The following is a 25,241-nucleotide window of genomic DNA, read 5'->3' as shown; positions in this document are numbered from 1 at the left end:
ATGAGTCTCGTCCTTTCTACCCACGTCCATCTTCCTCGATTTTTTCAGTGGAGGATATCTCTTTTCTCACTTTTCCTGACTCACCTATCACCCCCGTCGCGCCTGTGCCTATTCGTTCCACTCCCTCTGCTTCTCCACCTCTAGTCAATTTGCAGCCACCATCTTCTCCGGTCTCCTCGCCTAGCATGTCACCGGATTCTACACCTTCATCTCCGGTGACTTCTTCGTCGCCACCCCCCGATTCTACCTTGGCGATTCCTCCTTCTATTGTTCCATCTTTTCCTCAGCATTACACTCGTCGTTCACGACCTGTGGATGCCTCATTGGATGAGTTGTCCTCTTCCTCTCAGCCTACTTATGGCTTGCGTTCTCGTCCTCGTCCGCCTGTTGATCGCTTTGGATTTCCCACCGCTGGTGCTGCTGTTCTTGAGCCGACTTCTTATCGTCAGGCTGTTGTTCATCCTGAATGGCAGTTTGCGATGGCAGAGGAGATTGCTGCTCTTGAACGCACTGGTACCTGGGATCTTGTTTCTCTTCCTCCCGGAGTCCGTCCCATCACTTGTAAGTGGGTCTACAAGGTTAAGACTCGCTCCGATGGTTCTCTTGAGCGTCACAAAGCTCGTCTTGTGGCTCGTGGTTTTCAGCAGGAGCATGGTCGTGATTATGACGAGACTTTTGCTCCTGTGGCCCATATGACCACTGTTCGTACACTTCTTGCCGTTGCCTCTGCACGCCACTGGTCTATATCTCAGCTTGATGTTAAGAATGCCTTTCTTAATGGTGAGCTGCGTGAGGAGGTGTACATGCAGCCACCACCTGGGTATTCTGTTCCTGATGGCATGGTATGTCGTCTTCGTCGCTCTCTTTATGGCCTTAAGCAAGCCCCTCGCGCCTGGTTTGAGCGTTTTGCCTCTGTGGTCACTACTGCTGGTTTTTCAGCCAGTGCTCATGATCCAGCATTGTTTATTCACCTTTCTCCTCGTGGTCGGACTCTTCTTCTTCTCTATGTTGATGACATGATCATCACTGGGGATGACCCTGAGTATATTGCCTTTGTAAAGTCCTGTCTTAGTCAGCAGTTTCTTATGTCTGATCTTGGACCTCTTCGCTACTTTCTTGGGATTGAAGTCTCTTCTACCTCTGATGGCTTTTTTATATCCCAGGAAAAGTATATCCAGGATCTTCTTGCTCGTGCTGCTCTTACTGACGAGCGCATTGTTGAGACTCCTATGGAGCTCAATGTTCACCTCCGTGCTACTGATGGTGATCCTCTCCCTGACCCGACGCGTTATCGTCATCTCGTTGGCAGTCTTGTCTATCTAGCTGTCACTCGTCCGGACATCTCTTATCCGGTTCATATTCTGAGTCAGTTTGTCTCTGCTCCCACATCGGTTCACTATAGTCATCTCCTTCGTGTTCTCCGATATCTTCGGGGCACGATCTCTCACCGTCTATTCTTTCCTAGCTCCAGTTCTTTACAGCTTCAGGCCTATTCGGATGCTACGTGGGCTAGTGATCCTTCTGATCGCCGTTCACTTTCTGCTTACTGTGTTTTTCTTGGCGGTTCTCTCATTGCCTGGAAGACGAAGAAACAGATTGCAGTTTCCCGTTCGAGTGCCGAGGCTGAGTTGCGAGCCATGGCTCTTTTGACGGCAGAGGTGACTTGGTTACGGTGGTTACTTCAGGATTTTGGTGTTTCTGTCACTACACCAATTCTGCTCTTATCTGACAGTACAGGTGCTATTAGCATTGCGCGCGATCCTGTGAAGCATGAGCTCACCAAGCATATTGGTGTTGATGCTTTCTATGTGCGCGCTGGTGTGCAGGATCAGGTTATTGCTCTTCAGTATGTGCCTTCCGAGTTACAGTTGGCGGATTTCCTGACGAAGGCCCGGACTAGAGCACAACATGGCTTTTATCTCTCCAAACTTAGTGTTGTTCCTCCACCGTGAGTTTGAGGGGGGGTGTTAGAGTTATAATATAAGTCATGTACCCCTTTGTATTTATCCCGTTGTATAAGGGGTTTCCTGCATATGTTCCACACCTGTACATGTATATATATCGGCCTATGGCCTCATGGGAATATAAGTTGCTTATTCCTAACAGCCACCACCAGTGTCCCCGGGGCCAGGCCGGCCGCGGGCGCCAGCGACGGCGGCGGGGAGGAAGGAAAGAGGAGGGCTGGTGGAGGGGGATGTCGATGCGCGGCTGGTCGCCCGCGGGGGCGACGCGGTCGCGAGAGGTGGGAGCGTGTTCGGGCGTGACAACCCAACAAGCTCTCCTTTCACTACCCGAGTTGATGTTTTTACATGTTTAGTCTTCAACGATATACTAGTGGCTGTAGATAAGTCTTGAGCGTTTTTTCAGCAAGCTTCCTGCCAGTAATAGATAGAGACTCCACTTAAAGCCCTGTCTTGTAGAAATAATTGCATTTACTTTCCAGTAAAGTGACTAATCAACCTCCAGTTTCTCTGTCTCATAAAATGGGAGGTCATACAGCCACCGAACTTTTGCCCCCCTCTTAATTAGATGCATGAAACAAAAGAACCATAAGCTCAGGCAGTCTAATCCTGCCCTGATCTGTTCTCACTTGTCGCAGGAATCTGTTCTATTATACACTTTTTCCCTTTTTTATTGAGGAAAGCAGTAGGTGACTTAACCACTGTAAAAAAACGCATTAAGCATATGTTCAAATTTACTATCCGTGCTTGCCGCTTCCCGGTCAAGCCAAATTTATATCCATAGTCCTCCAGCTCCATCTTTACTCACTTGCTCTGCAGAATTGCAAGCCACCGGACTGTTTTCCTTCTATATTAATGTCTTACTTGGCGATGTTGATGACTTGATGTTACCATCTACTCCCTCCGTTCCTAAATATAAGTCTTTGTAGAGATTCCACTATGGACTACATACGGAGCAAAATGAGTGAATCTACACTCTAAAATGCATCTATATACATCCGTATGTGGTCTATAGTGGAATTGCTACAAAGACTTATATTTAGGAACGGAGGGAGTACTTTACAAAATCTATTAAAACAGTTAGGGTTATCTTGTAGGTTTTGATCTAGAGAGCTAGTACCTTTCAAATTATGTCACGTGTGTAGGTGTGTTGAACACTGTCGTCCTTGGTTGGGCTTCAATGATGTAAGCAGGGTACTTAGCAGTTAACAGTGGGCTGTGCTCAACCAAATGGCCCAATTATTATGTAGCCTGACATTTAGGCCCAACATGCCTGTCTATCTGCATCCAAACAAAGGCCCATTAAGAGTAAGATTGTTCATCCAGATCTCACATCATATGCCTAGGTTTTTATTAGTGTTCAGAGTTTTAACTTTTAAGTAGTACTACTAGTTGGTTAAAGAGGATGCTAAGCCCGCTCTGCTTAATTAATTGGATTCTTTCACTTACTGTCCCCTTTATATATCATACTGTATAGTCAAATCCTTTGGTTCTTCGTACATATTGTACTTAAGTTGTAATTCTCCTGTTTATTTATCAGTTACTTCACTTCCTGGGACTCCCCTACAGTTTCTGTTCAACAAAAAAGTACTAGTAGCGTTTAGGTGTAACTATGTATGTCAAAGTGCCCCTGCTTTTATAGTGGCTCCTCCATTGTTTAGGCGTAACTATTCAAAAGCTTATTTGTACAAATTTATTAATGGCTCATACTGCCCACTTTGAGATTTCCAGTCAACTTTAGCACTTGGTTTTAACTTTTCCAGAAGGAATGAAGAGACAAATCTATTTTCAGACAAAAGATGCTGGCTACCACTTTATGTTTCTGAAAGTTTGTGCCTTCTGTTGTCAGAACCAGCAAGGCTGCATTGTTCTAACATGCATGCTTGAAAATGAACTGAGGTTAATTTGATTATTCATAAAGCAGAGGCACTTTTCATAGGTAGTAACACTAAAACGAAACAATCCTTTAGGGGATGGAACATCATCTTTTGGGCAAACTTTTGGAATTAGTTTAATCATGGAATGCTCGTTACAATGTTTTCCTGACCAAGTTATGTTTGATGCAAGAATGCGAAGGTGAAAGCACTATGCTAATTATCCGGCCTTGTGCGATGTTAGGTACTTCGGTTAGTTCCTAGGCTAAAACCTTATATAAGATTGAGTACAAAAGAAAAACGTTATATAAGATTGCATTGTCTCAAGAACCAGCAGTAGCTTCCATGATGGAGGGGATCTGCCAAGCAACTAACACATGGAGGTTGTCTGCACTCCACATGAGACAAACTAAACACATGATTTTTAAACCACAGGCTAAGGTTTGTTCATGCCTCATTGCCTAGTCTCTTTTGGGTCCTTGAGGCATGTGGTTGTAGGAAAACATGCATTACATTCAATTTCATCGACTAGTCTAATAAGATTTTTATATGTAAGATATATGCTTGATGTGTAAATTAAAGTGCAAAATACCTTCCTGAGCATGCATATCTCATTGGCATCATCTAGTACCTTTCAAATTATGTCACGTGTGTAGGTGTGTTGAACACTGTCGTTCTTGGTTTGGCTTCAATGATGTAAGCAGCGTTCTTAGCAGTTAACAGTGGGCTGTGCTCAACCAAATGGGCCAATTATTATGTAGCCTGACATTTAAGCCCAACAGGTCTGTCTATCTGCATCCAAACAAAGGCCCATTAAGAGTAGGATTGTTCATCCAGATCTCACATCATATGCCTATTTTTTCATTAGTGTTCAGGGTTTTACCCTTTGGTTCTTCGTACATATTGTACATAAGTTGTCATTATCCTGTTTATTTACCAGTTACTTCACTTCCTGGGGCTTCCCTGCAGTTTCTCTTCAACAAAATAAAATAAAAAATACTAATTGCGTTTAGGCGTAACTATGCATGTCAAAGTGCCCCTGCTTTTAGTGGCTCCTCCATTGTTTAGGCGTAACTATCCAAAAGCTCATTTGTACAATTTGTTAATGGCTCATACATCCTACTTTGAGATTTCTAGTCAACTTTGGCTCTTGGTTATAATTTTTCCAGAGGGAATGAAGTGACAACTCTATTTTCAGACAAAAGGTGATGGCCACCACTAGATGTTTCTGAAAATTTGTGCCTTCTGTTGCCAGAACCAGCAAGGCTCCGTTGTTTGCATCCATATGGAGCTAACATGCTTGAAAATGAACTGAGGTTAATTCGATTATTCATAAACAGAGGCATTTTTCATAGGTAACACTAAAACGAAACAATCCTTTAGGGGATGGAGCATCCTCTTTTGGGCAAAATTTTGCAAGTAGTTTAATCATGTAATGCTTGTTACAATGGTTTCCTGACCAAGTTATGTTTGATGCCGCGAAGGTGAAATATCAGTCCAGACTGAAGAGATTATCAGAATCAGAGTATGAGCTGAAGAAAACACTACGCTAATTATCCGGCCTTGTGCAAGGTTAGGTACTTCGCTCAGTTCCTAGGCTGAAACCTTTAATAAGATTTTGTTGTCTCAAGAACCAGCAGTAGCTTCCATGTTGGAGGGGGCCTGCCCAAAACTAACACATGCAGGTTGTCTGCACTCCACATGAGACAAACTAACACATGATTTTTAAACCACAGGCTAAGGTTTGTTCATGCCTAATTGCCTAGTCACTTTTGGGTCCTTGAGGCATGTGGCTGTAGGAAAGCATGCCTAACGTTCAATTTCATCGACTAGTCTAATAAGATTTTTATATGTAAGATATATGCTTGATGTGTAAATTAAAGTGCAAAATATCTTCCTGAGCATGCATACCTCATTGGCATCATCTATATGGAACACTTCTTTTTTATTATTAGTAGGAACTTATAATGCTGTATCCCCGTTTTATCACAAAAAACTATCTAGAAGCAGCCCAAATAAACAAATCCATTTGTTTAACCTACAACATGTTTTAAATCACAGGAAATCATGAAAAACAATGGATCCTGTTGGCTCCAATTGTCTCCTAACTGAAGGGTTCAAATAAAGAATGTGATTTGGTTCCTCATTTATTTTACTTTGTTTTGGCTTCAATCATTCATGTACTGCTGGAGGAAGCTTTTTTGTTCTGTGCCATTCAGCTTCTCGGAATTTTTCCAATTTTGGTGTATTTATTTCGATTTGATGGTGGGTCGTATATGCAAGCACTGCTTGCTTCTATACACTTGGGGATTCCCATATATATGTGCGTATCGTACAGCTGTTCAATGGGGTCATGTAGTTTGTCCTCCTTTGGAGACAAAATCTAGGAGTTGCTGTTACGCATACTACACAAACACAGTAGTATGCGATCTGCAGCTTTAATCATTTTCGGAATTCAGATCCTTTCATAGATATATACCTATGAAGAAAGGACGAAAAGGACAGATGGTTAAAAATCAGAGGTAATACCCATGGAAAAGTTGAATGCATGCAACGTAGGTAGTCATATTCCTCTATTAAAAGTTGATGAGTACTGAAATCATTTCCTCAATTTTGTGGAGGCTATTTAGAAGGCTTAGTTGAGACTTGAGAGATTAGGGCAAGGGTTTTGTTTTGGCCAACCAAGTAATCTTTCTTTTGAAACATCAAGAAACTCTTGGTACAGCCACTGAAGGATTTTCATCCTCTAGTAATTCGATAATTTAGGACCGAAACTCCGAATAACACTCCCCAACCTCCGCGGTACAAATTTTGGATCAAACTACTGAGAGATGCTAGCTCTGTAAACTTTTATAACATGTTTTAGGTCACTACTTTTATAAAAGTTTACAGAGGGAGTAGAAAATACAGTTTGGAAAATGTCTATTGTTAGTTGGCCATCGCCATACACGAGTGAAGAAGGGTAGGCCAGGACATGTGCCCAGTGGAGCCAGCCATGCTCTGCATTATTGCATCTGCATGCATGGGCCATTTGCATGCAATTTGGCCCTCTTAAAAGTCACAAAACCCCATTGCAGAAGCACAACCCTGTGAGCCCCCGACGGCTTGCTGGCCTGCAAGGGTGATGATAACAACAACACGACAGGTCAGTGTCCATGGCGTCTAGCCCTCTTATATACATACAGATTATGAGCAGTTAATTGGCTATTAATTTCTGCGGTTCAGCTTCAGCGACGCCTGCCTGCATGTTCCAGAACAGTGGATCTGTTAGGAGGCAGACCCGGCCTGGTCCATGGAACTGTCCACCCTTGTGCAGTTCTGCATCAACTAATTACTTACCCTGCTCCAAGGTTTACTACACCAATCTGAGGGGGTACATGCGTACTGCTCCATGCAGTAGTTTCTTAAAGGCCAGCCCTTAGGGTTCGTAGTACGTAGTACCACTACTTTAAAAGGTGCCGCAGATCAAAGTGTGTGGGATATGCTCTGCAAGGTTAATTAAATAAACTGCAGCGACACTGCTGTCCTGCACACAGTGGAGACACAGGCAACATAGATCTGCAGGATCATCCTATCCCACAGTGGTAATTGCACCAGCCTTTCTCCCTGACTGACTAGTATGCATGGCTGCATGGACGCAGTCACGCATATTAATGTTGACATGACTAGCAGGGGGCCTCCGCTAAGCAGATTCAGATTAAGCAATAATATGGGTAGAAGTAGCACAGATCAGTAGATTATGAGAGATAGTTAAATTAATTTGCAGCACCTAGCTATGAGAAATTTGGAAACATTTTCAGTTGACCAATCATTTCCTACTGATGAAGATGCAGATCTGATCGATGGTTCGCTATGTGTCGCATTCGATACAACTCTTTTCTGTCGCCAACTTCACCATGGTATTGTGTAGTGTATCCTATGATAATCCCGGTTTCTTCACAGTTTCTGTTTCTACATAAAGCATACTGCTTCAAGATTTTGCTACCTTGAATCCTTGATCATGGGGCACTGTTACTGGTACAGGTCAGCAATCTATGAGTAGAGGTACCTATCCTGGATTCCTGCGTACCAGGTGGACCAAAAGCTAAGGGAATCGTACAAAAATACTAGTAGTATTTGGTTGAGGCCGTAAGGACCAGGCAACGATCAAGAACTTTTTGGACCAACAATGTTTGATTGCGTGTTGTTAAAGAACATGTTGCTTCCCCAATCATCTTATGTTGCATGTACCAGAATCATTGGAGGAAACTGGAAACCAAATGTGATTTCCCTAACCTAAAATTCCTGAAAGATTGCTGCTCTGGATGCACCACCAAATTGCAAGACAGACTCAATAAATGCGTCACAGGTTTCCTGCCTTTTCCGTAGGAGCCTTGATATCATGCCAGAAGATGTGGAGGCGTTGAATGAGCAGTAAGGAAGGAAAGAAAGAGAGAAAAAGGGAAGACGCCATCGAGGTGAGTGCAATAAATCCGGTCTCATGTTTAGCCAGACTTGCATAAATGCTGAAGAATTATGCAACTACTAGTGCATGCTTAGAACAAGGTTGAGAAGGGATGGAATGGCAACACAGAGAATATTTGCAACCACCGGTCAGCACCATTCATTCATTTCTTAGCTAACATTTTTGTCTTGATCTTTCTTTGTCTTTTAACTTCAGTGTGGTTAAGCTTCAGAAGGAGTCACTGTAATATCACCTTCACTTGAGAACATTTCTGCTACGTGAATACGTTATTTTGAGATAGGTGCATACAGAAAATTTGCTGTTCATTCTTGTGATCCTGCCAGTACGTACTCACTATGCTCCATCATTGGGTCTGATTAGCTGTAAACTGGGCAAGAGTACTGTGCAACCCTTTGGTTGGCAGTACTATATTTGGTGCTAAAGCTGCAGCCTGCACAGAAAATGTACTGTGGGGAGCAAAACTGAAACGGCTGCTGTGGAATTTTCCCTCTTGTTTGCTGCGAAGAGGGCGCAGTGTAAATTTTCAATTATTGTTATTACTTTGTTAATGCGATGATATGTGTTCCATAACCATAGAAAAAAAGGGTGCCCGCCTTGCTGGGATTCATTCACCAACACGGTTTTCAATGGCGGTTGCAGCATTGCAGCTACCGGGGAGAATGAGAATCTGTAGCACGGCACTAGCAGGCTACCACCAAGGAACAAGGCCAAGGTCTCATCTGTGAAATATTAAGGTTACTTTGCAGGGAGATGAGGCCCATCCCGAGACATGACAGATGGATGGATGGATGGGGAGCTAGCTAGGCGCACTGCGTGGATTGCTAATATTACTTACTCGTACTAAAAAACAATTAGAGGACGTTTCTCTCTTGTCTGCACCTAATGATCTATCCTGTGACCTTGTTGCGCCATTTGATTACAACAGGTATCTACACACTTGCGGCATTTACTATTATATATCCTCCTATACGTACGTATGTTGTTGTGAAACTGATCAACTAATTTGCTTCTGCTCAGCCTGCAGATTAAACCACGCCACCCCACCGGCTCCCAAATCTAATGCTTGCCGCATGTGAAGATCATATCGATCATTACATTTATCTCTGCTCTGGGCAAATTGGATGGACGGCGCATACCTATATTAGATTAAATCGCAACAAGGTAGCACCTACCAATACCAATTAAACGGTCTCTTGAGCTGCTAGCTAGCTAGCTACTGATCATGCATGTGTCTTGTAGCCTTGTACAAGAGCAAGGCTCCACGTGGATGGCCAAGTAAACAAAAGAGGTTTAGCAGCACACCACCCCAAGTGATTGATTAGCCAGAAGCATTACTATATATCTGCACAAATTGCACTCCACCACACCATCCATGGCAATGGCATCTTCCTTCCTTTCTCCCCTCCTGAAAAATACATCATGAACAACTAGTCTCTCTGCTCACCAGGCAACCTAGCTAATCTAGCTGATTACTCTTTTGATTGCTCCTGTCCTCTACTGATATGCTGCTAGCTTAGCTTTGTTAATTATATGCCAATATGTACTATGCAACCCTCTGAGCAGAAGCCCACATACACACACCGCCTTCCTCACTCTCTCTAATTGAGTAGAGCTGTAGTAGCCCTGCCCACGCCCAGTGGGAGGCGGAGCACCATAGCCACAGCCTCTGCCTCTTGTGCATCGTCCTGTTCGATTCCTTCTCCTTGAGATCAGACTAAAACCAGCCATGGTCAAGAAGCTTGGCCTCACGTCTCTCATCTTCAGCAGCAAGCAGGTGGACAGTGCTGCTAGTGCCAGTGGCGCTGCACCTTCCTCCGTGGCCTCGTCTTCCTCCATGTCTGCCACCTCGTGGCAATGGCCGTCCTGCAAGCAGCCAAGGACCCTCTCCTTCAGGCAGCAGCAGCACCAAGAGCAGCACCAGACGGCGTACAAGACCATGAACTCGGCCTACTTGCCCGACTCCGGCGCCGACTCGTGCTTCTCCAACTCCTTCGCCTCGGTCGACGACAGCCTCTCCACGGCGTCCGAGGCCGCCTCCGGGCTCGTTGAGGCCAACGAGCGAGAGACGGTCATCCGCGCCCTGCGCTCCGGCCGCCTCTTCTTCGAGCCCCACGCAACGCCGGCCACCTCCTCCTCCATTCTCGACGAGGCCAAGCTGAAGGTGAAGGACAGCGACACTACCACCGTTACCACCTGCTGCGGCAGCAGGAAGGTCGACAAGACGGTGGCGTTCGAGGGAGCGACGGCGGTGACCATGGACTCGTCGAACCCGTACCGCGACTTCCGGGCGTCCATGGAGGAGATGGTAATGAGCCATGGCGTCAAGGACTGGTGCTGGATGGAGATGATGCTGGGGTGGTACCTCAGGGCCAACGGCAAGAGCACCCACGGCCTCATCGTCGGCGCCTTCGTCGACCTGCTCGTCGCGCTCAGCGACACCGCCTCGCCGTCCTCCCCGACCACCGCCACAACCAACGGCTCCTCCTCCTTCAGCGGCAGCGACGAGATCAAGGAGGAAGAAGGATGAACCGAGCTCAACTGGTACATATGATTATGATTAGTTTTCCCTTGCTGCCATGATTCGCGTCAAGTGCTGTTAATTCCCAGCCGGATGCGGTGCAGCTTGATCAAGCGTGAGGTTAGCAGTATTGATTCCATTTATTTACCTTTTGCGAAGCTACTGGCTAGCTATTGTGTGTTTGCCTGTCAGTCTGCGCGCGTGCATGCCTACCTAACTGATTGTTTGCTAGCTAGGTGAGTACGTACTATATTTGAATTTGTGTGCACAGCCCGGATATTACGTATGAGAAAATCAAATGAAATGAAAAAAAAATGTAAATATGTATAGCGTGTGTGTTGTCTGCAAGCATGTTTGGGACGCGAGAATTTTCACCGAAATTTGGTCTTCTTTCTCAGAAACAGTTCAGTTACCACAAGAAATGAAGAAGGGAAACCCTCTTGTTTCAGACGGATCTAAATCTGTGAATGTGTTAATTCCGTTTTCCCTTTTCCATTTTTGTGTGTGAGCAGTCGTTGGCCATACAGTTGCCATTTTGTCAGTCAACAAACCTTTTGGCTCTGCCTGCGTGATGCCTCCACATCATATACATGGATGGTGAAATGACAGGCCTAGCTACTAGTAATTTCACGTCAGGAATCTTCATCTCATTCTCAGGTTGGAGCTGAAAGAACCACATCAGTCACTGGGTCATCATGTGGTGGGTCGATTGAATTAGTTATGTGCGTGATATATAGTTGCTTCTTTCTCAGACACAGAATTTCAGTCACACGTCCCTCGTGAAACATGCTGCTCGGAGTAGGATCCACGAGAGCAGTGCAGAATACCAATACTTCCTCCGTCCCAAAATAAATGTCTCAATTTTATATTAAGTTTAGTAACAAAGTTATATTAGAGTTAAGACATTTATTTTGAGACGAAGAGAGTAACAAATAATCTGGTGTAATCGTCAGGCATGAGCAATAACTGATACGTACCACCATACCTATACAATAATTAACATGCAAATCGACCGAATATCTTGCAATAATGATGTGCTGAGTTTATGAGTGATGCATTTGGGGCAAACTCAAGACGCAACAAGCCTACCTTCATGCATGTGCACTGATATGCGCTGCGCGGTATCAATAGCTGAGCGCCTACTGCAGCTCTGTTTGGTGCCCGTGCCCCCAGCACACAGCCTGGCTGCGTACCTACTTACTGCCGTGCGAAACTCTGACGATCCATCCTTTTTTTCACTAATACTAACGATCAATGAATTTGTTCGTATGTATATTGTACTACTACTGCTGCTACTACAAGATAGGCGCTGCTACGCACATAATTGAACTGACCAGTACTAGTACTATAACTAATCCTTGCAAGCTTGTCGACCTCTCCCTTAGGAACTTCAAATTTGCTGTCGGGGATATCTCCAGATTGTATGCAAAATCTACGGCCAAACCAAATCCGCAAGCCGATGCAAAAGAATAAAGCCTGAGTCGAGCATCGGCGCGACCGTACATGGTTATACCAACGCCCGTAGCGCACATCAAAACCCACGAATGCACCTACAATTTCTCTGTTTGATCATTGTTTCGTGGGTCATTTGATCTGTTGGATCCATGGGGAGATAAGAAACACATTGAAGACATCAAGACCACCTAATAGCCCGGATCTAAGGAGAGGAGGAAGATCAATGGAGGAGAGAAACAGTGTGGCTATATATTTATCTGAAACGGTGACACCGCGAGCTTCTACGCCTGGTGGACTGCGGCTGCGGAGGCCTCCCTGGCTCTTTGAGGAAAGGCCTTAACTACATCATTGCGCTGACTGCTTGGGCAATTTGGAAGCATCGCAACGCGGCCATCTTTGACGGCCTACGCCCCTCCACTGAAGACCTGATCAAGAGCATCAAGGACGATGCCCGCCTTTGGGCCAAGGCGGGCGCCACCGGGATAGATAGCATCTTACCTGTAGCCTGATCCACCTGCTTTGAGGCTGAGCATCCTCCCCCCCGCTCATCGCTGCGCCCTCCCAGACGCCGGCTTGTGTACGTCTGCGAGGCCGCACCCTGTAACTCCCTGTAACAACTATTTCTCCTCCTCTATCAATGAAATGATACGCTGCTAAGCGTATTCCCCAAAAAACACTAGCTGCCGCACCCCTTCACACCCAGTTCCACTAAGGGCACATCTGCATTGAGATCGTATGCACTTTGGGGGTCATGTCTAACCTCCATCTCCAAAATAAGTTGAAAGAACTTGTCCACTGCCCTATCTATCTTCTGATCCGAGTCCCCCCAACCCTATCGCTCCCGTGCCGCCACCCGCGAGGCGGCCGGGGAGGGTTCCCCGATCTCCTCCGCGCGTCCCCCTCCTTCCTCGCCGCCGCCGGTGGGCGCGGCGGGGCGAAGCCAGGTAGGCGCAGGTGGCGGCGAGGCTCTCTTCGTCCCCTCGCGAGGATGGTCAGGCGCGGGCCAGATCCGCCGGGCTGGGGCGCCAGACTGGTGACGGCTGCAGCGGCGCGACGTGTTGAGGAGTGGGCGGCGACATCCTGCTGGCGGCGGTGCGGCGGGCGTCTCGGTGGTGGTTTCTCACCCCAGGTCGGGCTGGCCATCTTCGCTCCTGGGCGGTGCGGGCAGCGCCGGCGTCGGGTGGAGAGGGCTGCGGGCGGCGCGAGCTACGGGTGGCTCCCCTGTGGTGACTGCGGCGTGAGAAGGCGGCGCAGCAGGGGATGGCTCTGGCGGGTGGTGGCGGTGCACGCCGGCCGGATCTGGCGCAACCTTTTCGGCAGGTGGTGCGGGCTGCGGCGGCATGGTCAAGTCGTCTCTGGCGGTGGGTGCTGGAGGTGGCTGGAGTGGAGGCGTGCCATGGTGGGGTGGCCGGCGGCGTTTGCGGCTGGGCTGTCCTCATCCGTGGTGCGGGTCGGTAGGGCGGCGCGGGGCTCCCCCTAGGGGACCCGACGTGGATGTGGGATGCCACGGCGTAGTGGTGGCTCCTGGCGGTGGTTAGGGTCGTTCACGGCGGCGGCTGGACATCTGCAGCATCGGCCAGTCGGTGTACGACCTGTGTCGACCTTCGATCCTTCTTCTCAATCGTCCGTCCGCTATCTTCGTCGATGGTTGGCCCTCCCCCAGCTACGGTCCATCACCCGTCTCACACCCCGCAACAGGACTGACCTTGTCTCGCGCCCGACAGCAGGACCGAGCCCGTCTCGCGCCCGCCAGTAGGACCATGCTCGTCTCGCGCCCAACAGCAGGACCGAACTCGTCTCGCGCCCGGTGCCGAGGATGGAGCGATGTAGGCCAGTTTTGGCTGACCTATTGGGTCTCGGCACTGGGGACAGCCCAGGGGTGTGAAAGGCGGGTCCTTTCCACTCATGTCTTTGGTTGGGTTAGTAGAGGATCTCGGGTGAGGTGGTGTCAAGGTCTTGGATGCCGGGATGGCGGCCCTCACTAGTGCGCGTCGGTCCTAAACAAACGGTTTTTAACCTTTCCGCGACGACATTTGGAACCGTCGCCAAATGAGTGTGGGCGATAGGGGGGTCCTTCCCACACGACCCAGAAACCGTCGGGGATATGCCCTCCTGGCACACACGTTCGGCAAAATGAGGTCGTGTGCGACCGGCGAGCGCTCAAATACGGAAATACGTACAGTAGAGCTAAAAAATACAATTATACGGCGAAATTGTTTCCGGTCGCAAGTACATCCCACACAGTCAGTCCCCGCTAAACGTTTCCGTTCGTATGCACATCCCACACAGTCGCTCCAAGGAAAATGTTTCCGTTCACAGGTACATCACACACAATTTTTTCCGTTAAATCGTTTGCGTTATTGAATGTATCACACACGGTCCGTAGAAAAAACTGGGTGGCAAAGGCTGTCCATCACACACAGTTTTTATGTGGTAAACGTTTGCGCAAGGTGGCCTAATGCAAACATTTTTCAAGAGAAGGTCGTGTGTGATTGTTCATTGATCCAACACGGTTTATTTCTAGAAACTGTGTGCGTTGCCTGAGGTCATCGACCACGGTATTTTTTCAACAACCGTTTGCAATAGCAAAACCCAATTAGCAGGCAAATTCGCCATTAGCAGGCTAATTATCTGATTATTCATAATTCATTTATTAATCCAATTGATATTTCATATTAAGTACACAATATATTTCATTTCCATATTAAGGAAGCAAAATTTTATAATTGAAATACATCAGAGTACAACATGATATAGCTTCAGCACTCAGCTACCCCATTACACAACTGCACCAGCAGCAAGTTCCACATGCAACATGTAGAACCTTTCAAAATTAGCATCATAGACGGTATATAGACAGATGCATCTCATCTGGAAAACTGTTGAAGCGAAAGGCGAATATTGAGCCTTCATTCATGTTGAAGGTCTTTGCAACTTTAGGCCTGTGCCTGTGGATGATTGACCGTCCGTCCTTCGTCCTCTTCAGGAACACTTCAATATTGAACCGTGGGTGTTGTATGAAAACCTTCCTCGCCTCCTGACCATAGAGGTGGTTTGAGAGGTAATCATCATTGAACTGCTTTGAAAATGCCTGAAAACAAGGATGTGCATAAATATCTTCTCTATATTGGAAATAGGGAAAATGAATAAAAATAAGGCAAGGTATAATAGTTAGTACTATCTTGTAGTGAACTGATGTCTTCTTCATTGTGCAGACAAAGATCTTGTTGTTTTTTGTCGCTAATTTCTTTATCCTAACAATCTTTCTGAGTTTCTTGATTTGATTGATATTCATGGACAACTCATTTCCCCATATGCAAAAGGGTCGAACAGTGGGTCAAAACCTCTGACAGCAGGACCTACATGTGCAAGACCAAATTGTAAAAAACTTAAATATTAGAATGGTTCCTGCAATTACACAATAATGTGCTATTAGACAACGGACCATGCACGTGCTAATCTCGATTTTAAACCTCAGTGCTTCCCATTGTTTCCCTGCAACACATATAAGGTAGTTAGTCATCAGGTTAAGCAAGGGTTCGCATGCTATCAGTAAAATATGTTGATGAAAAATAAGCACATTGCAGGTTCATCAGATTAATTCAAGCCACACGGAAAACCCATTTACCCAAACCAAGCATGATTAAGAACTAGGAAATATAGCACTTGTATATGTTTCTCATGTATTAAGTGCAGCCAAATTTGATTTATTCCTCACATGCACAACAATACAAAATTCTACCCACGACAATTGGACATTGCATTGCAGAATTGAACCAAGCAGTTAACTAAACACCACAACAAATAAACCAAACATTAACTGAGCACCACATTGCACAATATAAGGTACTCCTAATAGAAGATCAGACAGTTAACCAAACAGTTAACTACAACCAATTGTATTTGTTTCTCATGTATTTACTACAACCAAATTCAATTTATTCCTCACATGGTATACAATAACAGAATGCACCCATAATTTTGTAAAGATAAATTCGATTTATTTCTCACATGGAAGACAATACAAAATTGCAGCCTGAAGAATTGAACATCACATTTGCAGAATTGAACCAAACAGTTAACTGAAGACGACAACTAATTAACAAAATAGTTAATAAGTGAGCACCACACTGCACGACATATAGAACATATACACTAGAGCAACAGATTGCATGGTAAAATTAGATAGCACAATTCACTAGAATTGTGAAGAAAAGGCAAGAGCAACACACGCAACGGGTAAACCGAGCATGCTTAACCGGCGTAGCTAGCAAATGGCAAGGTGCTCCTTCAAGATCTGGGGTCGGCAAGAATGATAGCCATCGCGACCTCATCCGCGCGTGCGGCCGCGATTTGCTTCTCTGCTGCCAAATGCTCCTTGAGGTCCTGGCTATACTACGTGCACCATGGCTTAGGCCGGCGCTTATTTGGTGGAGGGGTCGGCGATTTGGGTGGAAGGTGTCGCGCTCGCACCGCCGGACGGGGCATGTGGGATGTGGAAGGAGGAGGAGGATGGGGGTCGGGTGTGGATTACCTGCCTGGATAGAGGAGGCCGAGCAGCGTGAAGGAGGGTCGCCGATGTAACGCCCCGAGACCGAGGCTCCAGAAGCCTTCCTTGTTTTGCGTGTCAGTTGTATTATTTATTTGTTTGTAGCATTTCATCATGGCATCATCCGCATTGCATCCGCATGTTTTCTTAAACTCGTGGTCCATTCGTAGTTCCCGCTTCTCCCTGTTGCCTTCGTTGTCCCTTCGAGACCAACCGTTCTTTTGTTGTCCGACCGTTTGACCCTCTCTGCATAGTGCACAAAACCCCTTCTCGCGTGCGATCGAAACCTGTCCCGAACCCGACCCGGGCTGGCATGACCATTGGGTCCGGATCATCCCCTAACATCTACAAAACATCTCCGTTTTCTTATTTGGACTCCCTACCTATTATTTTCTCGATCGTCCGATTTTAATCGGAGGGTCCTTTTAGCCCCTAGTCTAGCCACCCTTCCTATTTATACACTCAAACCCTAACCTATCCTGGCCAATCCAGCAATCCTCGCCACCACCACTCCACCAAATCCTCTTCCTCGGGATCCAAGCCCGCAGCCACCCTCTCTCCTTCCCTCGTTTTCCCCACCGGACCAATCCATCTCCCACCTCGACTCCGAGCGCCCCTGCAGCCTCCCGCGTCTGATCCAGGGAGAGCAGCACCCTCCCGAGCTCCTCCATGCCGTGCCCCTTCTCCAAGTCCTGCGCCTCTCTAGCTCCCTGCCGTCGTCCCCGGCGAGCAGTTCTGCTAGCAGCCACCAGCAGGACAGGCACGCTCGCGCCTCTCCTTCCTTTCCCTTTCTTCTCCTGTTGCCTTTCCCTCTCATGCTCTCTCTCTCTCTCCCAGGTACGCCCGTGCAGGAGCCGCAAGGAGGAAGCCGCCATCGCCAAGCTCTTGCCGTGCGCGCCTGGAGCCGCTATCCCCGGCTCCTCCGCGCTCGATTCCCGTCGCTGCGCCAAGTCCCTCGCCCCGCCTCTGCGTCTCTGCTCCTTCCTCGACGCCGAGCTCGCCAAGCTCCGCCGCCTCGACCTTCTTCTCGCCGGAGTCCCGCACAAACCGCCGCTGCGAGTCATCCTCAACGCCTTGCCCGCCTCCGGTCGCTCAGCCGGCGAGCCCAGTCGCCGGTGAAGCCCCGCAGGTCGCCGTGTGCCCCTGCTCCTCCTTCGCTTTTCCCCTCTTCCTCCCTGACCCCTTTCTCGCGCCCGTGTCCTGCAGGAGCGCGTCGCAGCCGCCGCTCGAATCCACCGCCTCCTGCCGCCCTTCACCTCCTGCCGTCGCCCGGATCCAGCGCCCCTTCGCCAGTCCCTCCCCGGCGCCGTCTTCTGCGTCGCCGTGTTCTGCTGCTGCTTCTGTTGGAAACAAGCAGAGAACGAGCGCACGCTGCCGCCCCCGCGTTGACCCGTCGCCGAGCCCAGCCTCGCGGCTTGCTTCCTCACGGGCCGCAAGCCACAGCTGGCCCAGCTCCCTTGCCGCGGCCTGCCTGGCGTCCTCCTCTCCAGCCGGGCCTTGGCCCAGGGTGAGCAGCCCCCAGCCTCTCCAGTGCACGATCGGGCTAGCCAGTTTCGGCCTGTGTAGTTTTTTTCCCAGAGCTGCGATTTTGTCCATTATCCAGAGTAATTCCAGTTTTGCAGAAAACCCCCTCATGTTCATGCATGTAATAACTAATTAACCGTGCATCGGATTAAAATAATTTATATATGTAAAATGCTTAGAATTTTATCTAGTTTCACATTATGCCACTCTCATCCATGTTTAAAATGTTTAAAATGCTGTTTGTTCAAATTTGCTCGAATGCCATGTTAAAATGATTTATTTCATAACTAAATAACCGTAGCTCGGATTTTAATAAACTTTATATGTAATGGGGTAGAAAAATGCATAGATTAACTTGGTGCACTTCATTTTGCTGTTTAACAATATTAAAATTGTGTTTAGGGCAGAATAGTACCAATTCCAAAATATGCATATGGGGATTTTCCGGAATTGTTGTTTGTCATTCCAGCCTCATTTAAATTGCCTAAAATGTGTAGTTTACTTATGTCTCACCTCTTGCCATGTTAATCAACATTTAACATTGTTGGGTACATAAACGAGAGAGAACTAAATAATTGTTGCGGTGTTTCGTCAATATGCAACTCGTTGCATATTGCGCTCCACTTAATTTGTAGTATTGTTTGTGCATTTTGCCATGCCATGCTCATTAAATCGGACATGCATCATACTTGATTGTGCATCATGCCATGTGTATGTGGTGGTTGTTTACTATGTTGTTTGTTTCTTTCCGGGTTGGTTCTCTCGTTAGCTTCGGTTTCTTTCCGGAGTTGTGAGGATTCGTTCGACTCCGTCTGTTTGTCTTCTTCATGGACTCGTTCTTCTTCCTAGCGGGATCTTAGGCAAGATGACCATACCCTCAAAATCACTTCTATCTTTGCTTGCTAGCTGTTCGCTCTATTGCTATGTCGTGCTACCTACCACTTGCTTATCAAGCCTCCCAAATTGCCATGAACCTCTAACCTTTGTCACCCTTTCTAGCAAACTGTTGTTTGGCTATGTTACCGCTTTTGCTCAGCCCCTCTTATAGCGTTGCTAGTTGCAGGAGAAGATGAAGATTGCTCCATGTTGGATTATGTTTATGTTGGGATATCACAATATATCTTATTTTAATTAATGCATCTATATACTTGGTAAAGGGTGGAAGGCTCGGCCTTATGCCTGGTGTTTTGTTCCACTCTTGCCGCCCTAGTTTCCGTCATACCGGTGTTATGTTCCTTGATTTTGCGTTCCTTACACGGTTGGGTGATTTATGGGACCCCCTTGACAGTTCACTTTGAATAAAACTCCTCCAGCAAGGCCCAACCTTGGTTTTACCATTTGCCTACCTAAGCCTTTTTCCCTTGGGTTCTGCAGACTCAAGGGTCATCTTTATTTTAACCCCCGGGCCAGTTCTCCTTCGAGTGCTGGTCCAAACCGAGCGATGTCCGGCGCCCCCTGGGCAACCAGGGTCTATGCCAACCCGACGTCTGGCTCATCCGGTGTGCCCTGAGAACGAGATATGTGCAGCTCCTATCGGGATTTGTCGGCACAGCGGGTGGTCTTGCTGGTGTTGTTTTACCATTGTCGAAATGTCTTGTAAACCGGGATTCCGAGACTGATCGGGTCTTCCTGGGAGAAGGTTTATCCTTCGTTGACCGTGAGAGCTTATAATGGGCTAAGTTGGGACACCCCTGCAGGGTATTATCTTTCGAAAGCCGTGCCCGCGGTTATGTGGCAGATGGGAATTTGTTAATATCTGGTTGTAGAGAACTTGACACTCGATTTAATTAAAACGCATCAACCGCGTGTGTAGCCGTGATGGTCTCTTCTCGACGGAGTCCGGGAGGTGAACACGGTTTTTGGGTTATGTTTGACGTAAGTAGGAGTTCAGGATCACTTCTTGATCATTGCTAGCTTCATGGCCGTTCCGTTGCTTCTCTTCTCGCTCTTATTTGCGTATGTTAGCCACCATATATCACTACAGGAATCAACTATTTTGCCGTCTGCCACGGCGGACGGCAAAGGCATGAACGGCGGACGGCAAAGACCTTTGCCGTCCGCCGTGGATGGCAAAAGGCTCCGGCAAAGTAGGCTACGGTAAAGAGCTACTTTGCCGTCTGCTTCCGGGCGGCTGACGGCAAAGGCCCTTTGCCGTCTCCAGCGGACGACAAAGAGAGCGGACGGCAATAATTGCGCTGTCAGTCTGTTAAGTGGCTAACGACAGGCCTTTGCCGTCCGCGGCAGACGGCAAACTTTCTAGTTTCTTTGCCGTCCGCCGTATGATGTCATCTACACGTCACTACATGGCAGGCCTTTGCCGTCCGCCGCTGGCGGCAAAATTGTTTACTCTTTGCCGTCTGCCACTGTAGGCAAACTGACCAAATGGGCCAGCTCCCAGGAAGCACAGCTGGATGCCACGTGGCTTCTTTGCCGTCCGTGGCAGACGGCAAAGAGCCCGTTGCCGTCGGTGGCAGACGGCAAAGAGCCTGCATATTGGCTCTTTTTTCTGTTTTTTATTAAATCCAACAATTTTCACAGCAAATATATATGACATATATAGATATATTTCACAGGCATTCATATCACATATATCCAGCACATAAGTTCCATACATTCATACATAAGAACATTCAATCCATTCATACATAAGCAAGTTCCATCCATACATATTACATAAGCAAGTTCCATCCATCAATTCATACATAAACAAGTTCCATCCATACATAAACAAGCACTCCATAGCAAGCTAGCTTCCATGAAGTGAATGAAATCTGCAAAATGGCAAAATAAGAAAGTTAGAAATAGGTGACTAGACTAAGAAGACTAGAACAAGAAGAGTAGAACAAGAAGAAGACTAGAACAAGAAGAGTAGAACAAGAAGAAGACTAGAACAAGAAGAGTATGTCATTTATGAGCTAACTTACGTGAAATGGATCATATATGAGCTAACTAAGTTGAAATGGGTCGTTTATGAGCTAGCTAAGGTGAAATGGATCATTTATGAGCTAACTTAGTTGAAATGGGTCGTTTATGAGCTAACTAAGGTCAAATGGATCATTTTTGAGGTAACTAAGGTGAAATGGATCATTTTTTAGCTAACTTAGGTGAAATGGATCATTTATGAGCTAACTTAGTTGAAATGGATCGTTTTTGAGCTAACTTAGGTGAAATGGATCATTTATGAGCTAATTTAGTTGAAATGGATCTTTTTGAGCTAACTTAGGTGAAATGGATCATTTAAGAGCTAATTTAGGTGAAATGGATCGTTTTTGAGCTAACTTGGTGAAATGGATCCTTTATGAGCTAAATTAGTTGAAATGGATCGCTTATGAGATAACCTAGGTAAGATGGGTCATTTTGGAGTTAACCTAGGTGAAATGGGTCATTTTAAAGCTAACGTAGGTAAAATGGATCATTTAGGAGCTAATCTAGGTAAAATGGGTCATTTTTGAGCTAACTTGGATGAACTGGATCATTTATAAGCTAACCAAGGTAAAATGGGTCATTTTAGAGCTAACTTAGGTAAAATGGATCGTTTATGAGCTAACTAAGCTAATTATGCAATTTTTGACATAAGTAAGCTAAGTACAGATCGTTTTAGAGCTAACTTAGGTAAAATGGATGGTTTTGGAGGTCAGTAAGCTTATTAAGTCATTTTGGAGGAGAAGAAGCTAAGTCTAGGTCATTATGGTAAGCATTGGAGGAAATAAAGCTAAGTCTAGGTCTTTATGCATGTGTTAAGCAAAACACTAGATAAACTTACCATGATCCAGGAGGTGTAGGAGCGGGCTGGCTCGTGTCGGTAGCTGGAGAAGGATCGTGCGATGCTTGTCTGGAGTTACGCTGCACCAAAGATCATTTCCAATGTCTTGTTAGCATGATGACACTCAAATGTTAAGACTAGCAAGTAATGTCCATTCAAATTAAACTCACAGTGGTCCCAGGAGCAATCACTGGCATCGGCGGAGCGGTCTGACCGGTCTTCTCGCACACAGACTGCACATTTGGTTTTGACGACTCAGTCATACTAGTTAGTAATGAGACAAACACTACACGAATGTTTTGGCTAATCTGCAGAAGAAACTTACCACAAGGAGCTCGTACATGGCCCTTGCCTGCATGTCATTCCGTGCCCTCTCCTCCTCCATCATCTTTGTCGTCCTCTCCTCCAACTCCCGCTGCCTCTCCGCCGCCTCCGCCAGAAGTTTCTCCGTTCTATCTCTCACTCTGTATAGCATCCTGCAACACCACTCACATGACCATTTGTAATCATTGATGGAAGCGCACACAATGTAATGGAGAAAGATAGCCGAGTACGTATCACTAACCTTGATGGCGAGTTGCACTGGCCGTTCATGAGGCCTTATCTCAGGAGCGGAGCTCGACTGGCGCGCCTTGATCTCCGGGAGAGTGCTAGGACAACGGATAAGTCCATCTCCAATGGCTATGGAGCCATGGGACCTCCCGCCACCAGATATCATCACCAGCTCTGGATCAATGGGACCCTGGCTCGGGTTAAAGTCCTCCCCTTTCCTCGCCTTCCCCTCATCTCTATATCTCACGAGCTTGTTGTGGGGGGAGATGTTGGTGAAGTTGTTTGCATCATCAAGGTCAGACTGAGAGAAAGCCTTGACTTTCTTGAAAGAGGCAGTGTGGGCCATGGCATACAGGTCGTACACCTCTGGCACCTTATCCACCTTATTGTGGCGTGCCTGAAAGAGAGAAACAATGTAAATTAGTAATTAAAGGGCTCAAGCTAGCATGATGAATGAATTGCATGAATCATGAAGCAAACCACATACCCAGTTCCGCCCGAACTGATATAAGTTGGAGCTGCCTTGATGGTGTGGCACACCTTCCATTTGGGCACGTTTGTCCTTGGCCTCATTGTGGAGGGCTAGCCATTCTTTTGAGCACCACTCATTGACCAACACCTCCCAACAATCCATCCGATCCGCACACCATCTCGGAGGCGCCTAAGTTAGCAAATAGAAACTTGAGCGCTACGGCTAAGAATTACTAAATGAAGGAACTTAAGTAGAAGGCCTTAAGAATTACCTTCATGTACTGCTCCTTACTCAGGAACTTATCGCGGCACGCCGGCTTGGTCTTCTTGATACCACGCAAGGCGTAGTAGTCTCGAACAGCCTGCACCCGAGCCTCATGCCGTAAGTTCTGTAGTAGGCGCTTGCATACGTTCTCGATAACATGTGCCGCGTCCTCCTCGTATCCCTCCTCACACCTGTAGAATGTCTGCAATCAAATGAGACAATATTGATTAGTACAATTAATAACTAGCTAGTTGAAGATTTTTAAATGTGTAAAGGAGAAATTACCCAGAACTTTCTGATCACCATGTCTGCCCTCGTGTCGCACAAGACACCGTCGATAATCTCATTCGGCGGGGCCAGGGCAGCCAAGTAGTGCTCCCAGCTCAATCCAAGCTCTGGAAGCCGACCCTCACCAGGCAACGTGACAAACCCCGGGAAGTTTTGCTGGCAAAGAACTCCAAGGACGGAGTTGGGCCGGCGGACACTATGATGGTGGTCCCAACCCCTGCAGCATGACAAGGCCAACGCATTAGTTATTTGAAGAAACGTGAATGCAGAAGGTACAAAAATATTAAATGCACTTACGTACCTCTCCCCATCAGGGAAAATCAACCACCTCTGCTCGCGGGTCGCCGGCACGGACGGGAGCCGTGTAGCACCACGCTGGTAGACGGTGCCCCCCTCCTCCTCAATATCAGTCGGCTCCCCGCCATCATCAGCATGGCCACTCGGCTCCTCGGGCTGATCCGGCCAGGTACCCCATCCGGACGTGTGCTCCTCCGGGGTCTCGTGGGCCGAAGGCCAGTCGACCCGAGGCTCGTGGGCCCAAGACCCGTGGACCGGAGGCTCGTGGACCGGAGCCCGTGTAGCCTCCTCCTCGGACGAGTCCACCCTAGCAGTCACGTGCTCGGGTGAAACAGCTGGGGGTGGCGGCGAGGAAGGTGCCATAGTAGTCACCCTACCTCCTCTCCCGCGACCACGTGCCCCACCTCCTCTCTTCCTACCTCGTCCCCTGCTGGGCACCGCGGTCGATGAAGAAGGGCCCGGCGGTGTCGCCATACTGTCCAGCAACGCTCGGCGGAGAGGTGCGTCTGGAATGGAAGACCTCAGACCACGCGCCGACGAAGAAGGGGCCTTGGCGCGCTCCCGACCAGCGCCCACCATCTTTCAACACCTGCCATGACAAACAGTAAACGAAATTAGTACAACATAAAAAAAAGACCGACATGAATAATAATATGTGTATCACTTAAGTGTATCATCATCAAGTACAACATAAAAAATTTAATACCTGACACTACTAATAATCTCGATCAGTATCATCAACAAATGCATAATCATCATCATCACTATAATCAATGACGGGCTCATAGGGTTCAGTGGCATCAACATGTGGAAGGCCACCTTGACGTAATCGGTCAAGCAATGACAAGTCATCCGCAGCAGTAACCTCTTCTTGTTCTGGCTCTTCTTGTTCCTCCTCTGGGGTGATGTCGGATTCACTGTCGCTGTCTACTTCAATGTTTTGGGGTGAAGTATAGCGGTTCTTGAAACGCTTTTTGGAAAGACGTGTCTCTTGGAAGAATTCTCCTTCATATGTGTCTGGGTTAATGTGAGGTTCATAATCCTCTTCCTTTGGGGGAGATAGTCTAGCATGTGGCGGCACTTCATAAACGACATCCCAACCTTTCAGATTTGGATTAGTTTGGCAGGGCCACGGTAGATAGAATACTTGGGTCGCCTGTTGAGCCGTAATATAGACATCAGGAACATCTAAATGGGTGCTTTGGTCGATTTCAACTAGCCCTATATGTTCATGAGTCCTTCTAGTCTCCTTCAGCTGA

At 47.2% G+C, this 25,241-nt stretch overlaps 1 protein-coding gene across 1 annotated transcript; it reads left to right on the top strand.

The window, feature by feature from the left end:
• The first annotated feature begins 8,743 nt into the window (after positions 1-8,743).
• Positions 8,744-11,240, top strand: LOC123170087 (transcription repressor OFP13-like). Its single transcript, XM_044587929.1, has one exon. It carries the CDS (start codon positions 10,027-10,029, stop codon positions 10,825-10,827), a length of 801 nt encoding a protein of 266 aa, XP_044443864.1. The 5' UTR covers positions 8,744-10,026; the 3' UTR covers positions 10,828-11,240.
• Positions 11,241-25,241: the final 14,001 nt, after the last annotated feature.

This window comes from Triticum aestivum, chromosome 7D (genome assembly GCF_018294505.1).
Source record: "Triticum aestivum cultivar Chinese Spring chromosome 7D, IWGSC CS RefSeq v2.1, whole genome shotgun sequence".
Classification (NCBI taxonomy): domain Eukaryota; kingdom Viridiplantae; phylum Streptophyta; class Magnoliopsida; order Poales; family Poaceae; genus Triticum; species Triticum aestivum.
The sequence above is the reverse complement of the archived record's forward strand: the minus strand, read 5'-3'. Positions and strand labels throughout refer to the sequence as shown.

Bases quoted from the DNA above. Each gene is read 5' to 3' on its own strand.
- LOC123170087 (XM_044587929.1), top strand. From the start codon at position 10,027: ATGGTCAAGAAGCTTGGCCTCACGTCTCTCATCTTCAGCAGCAAGCAG.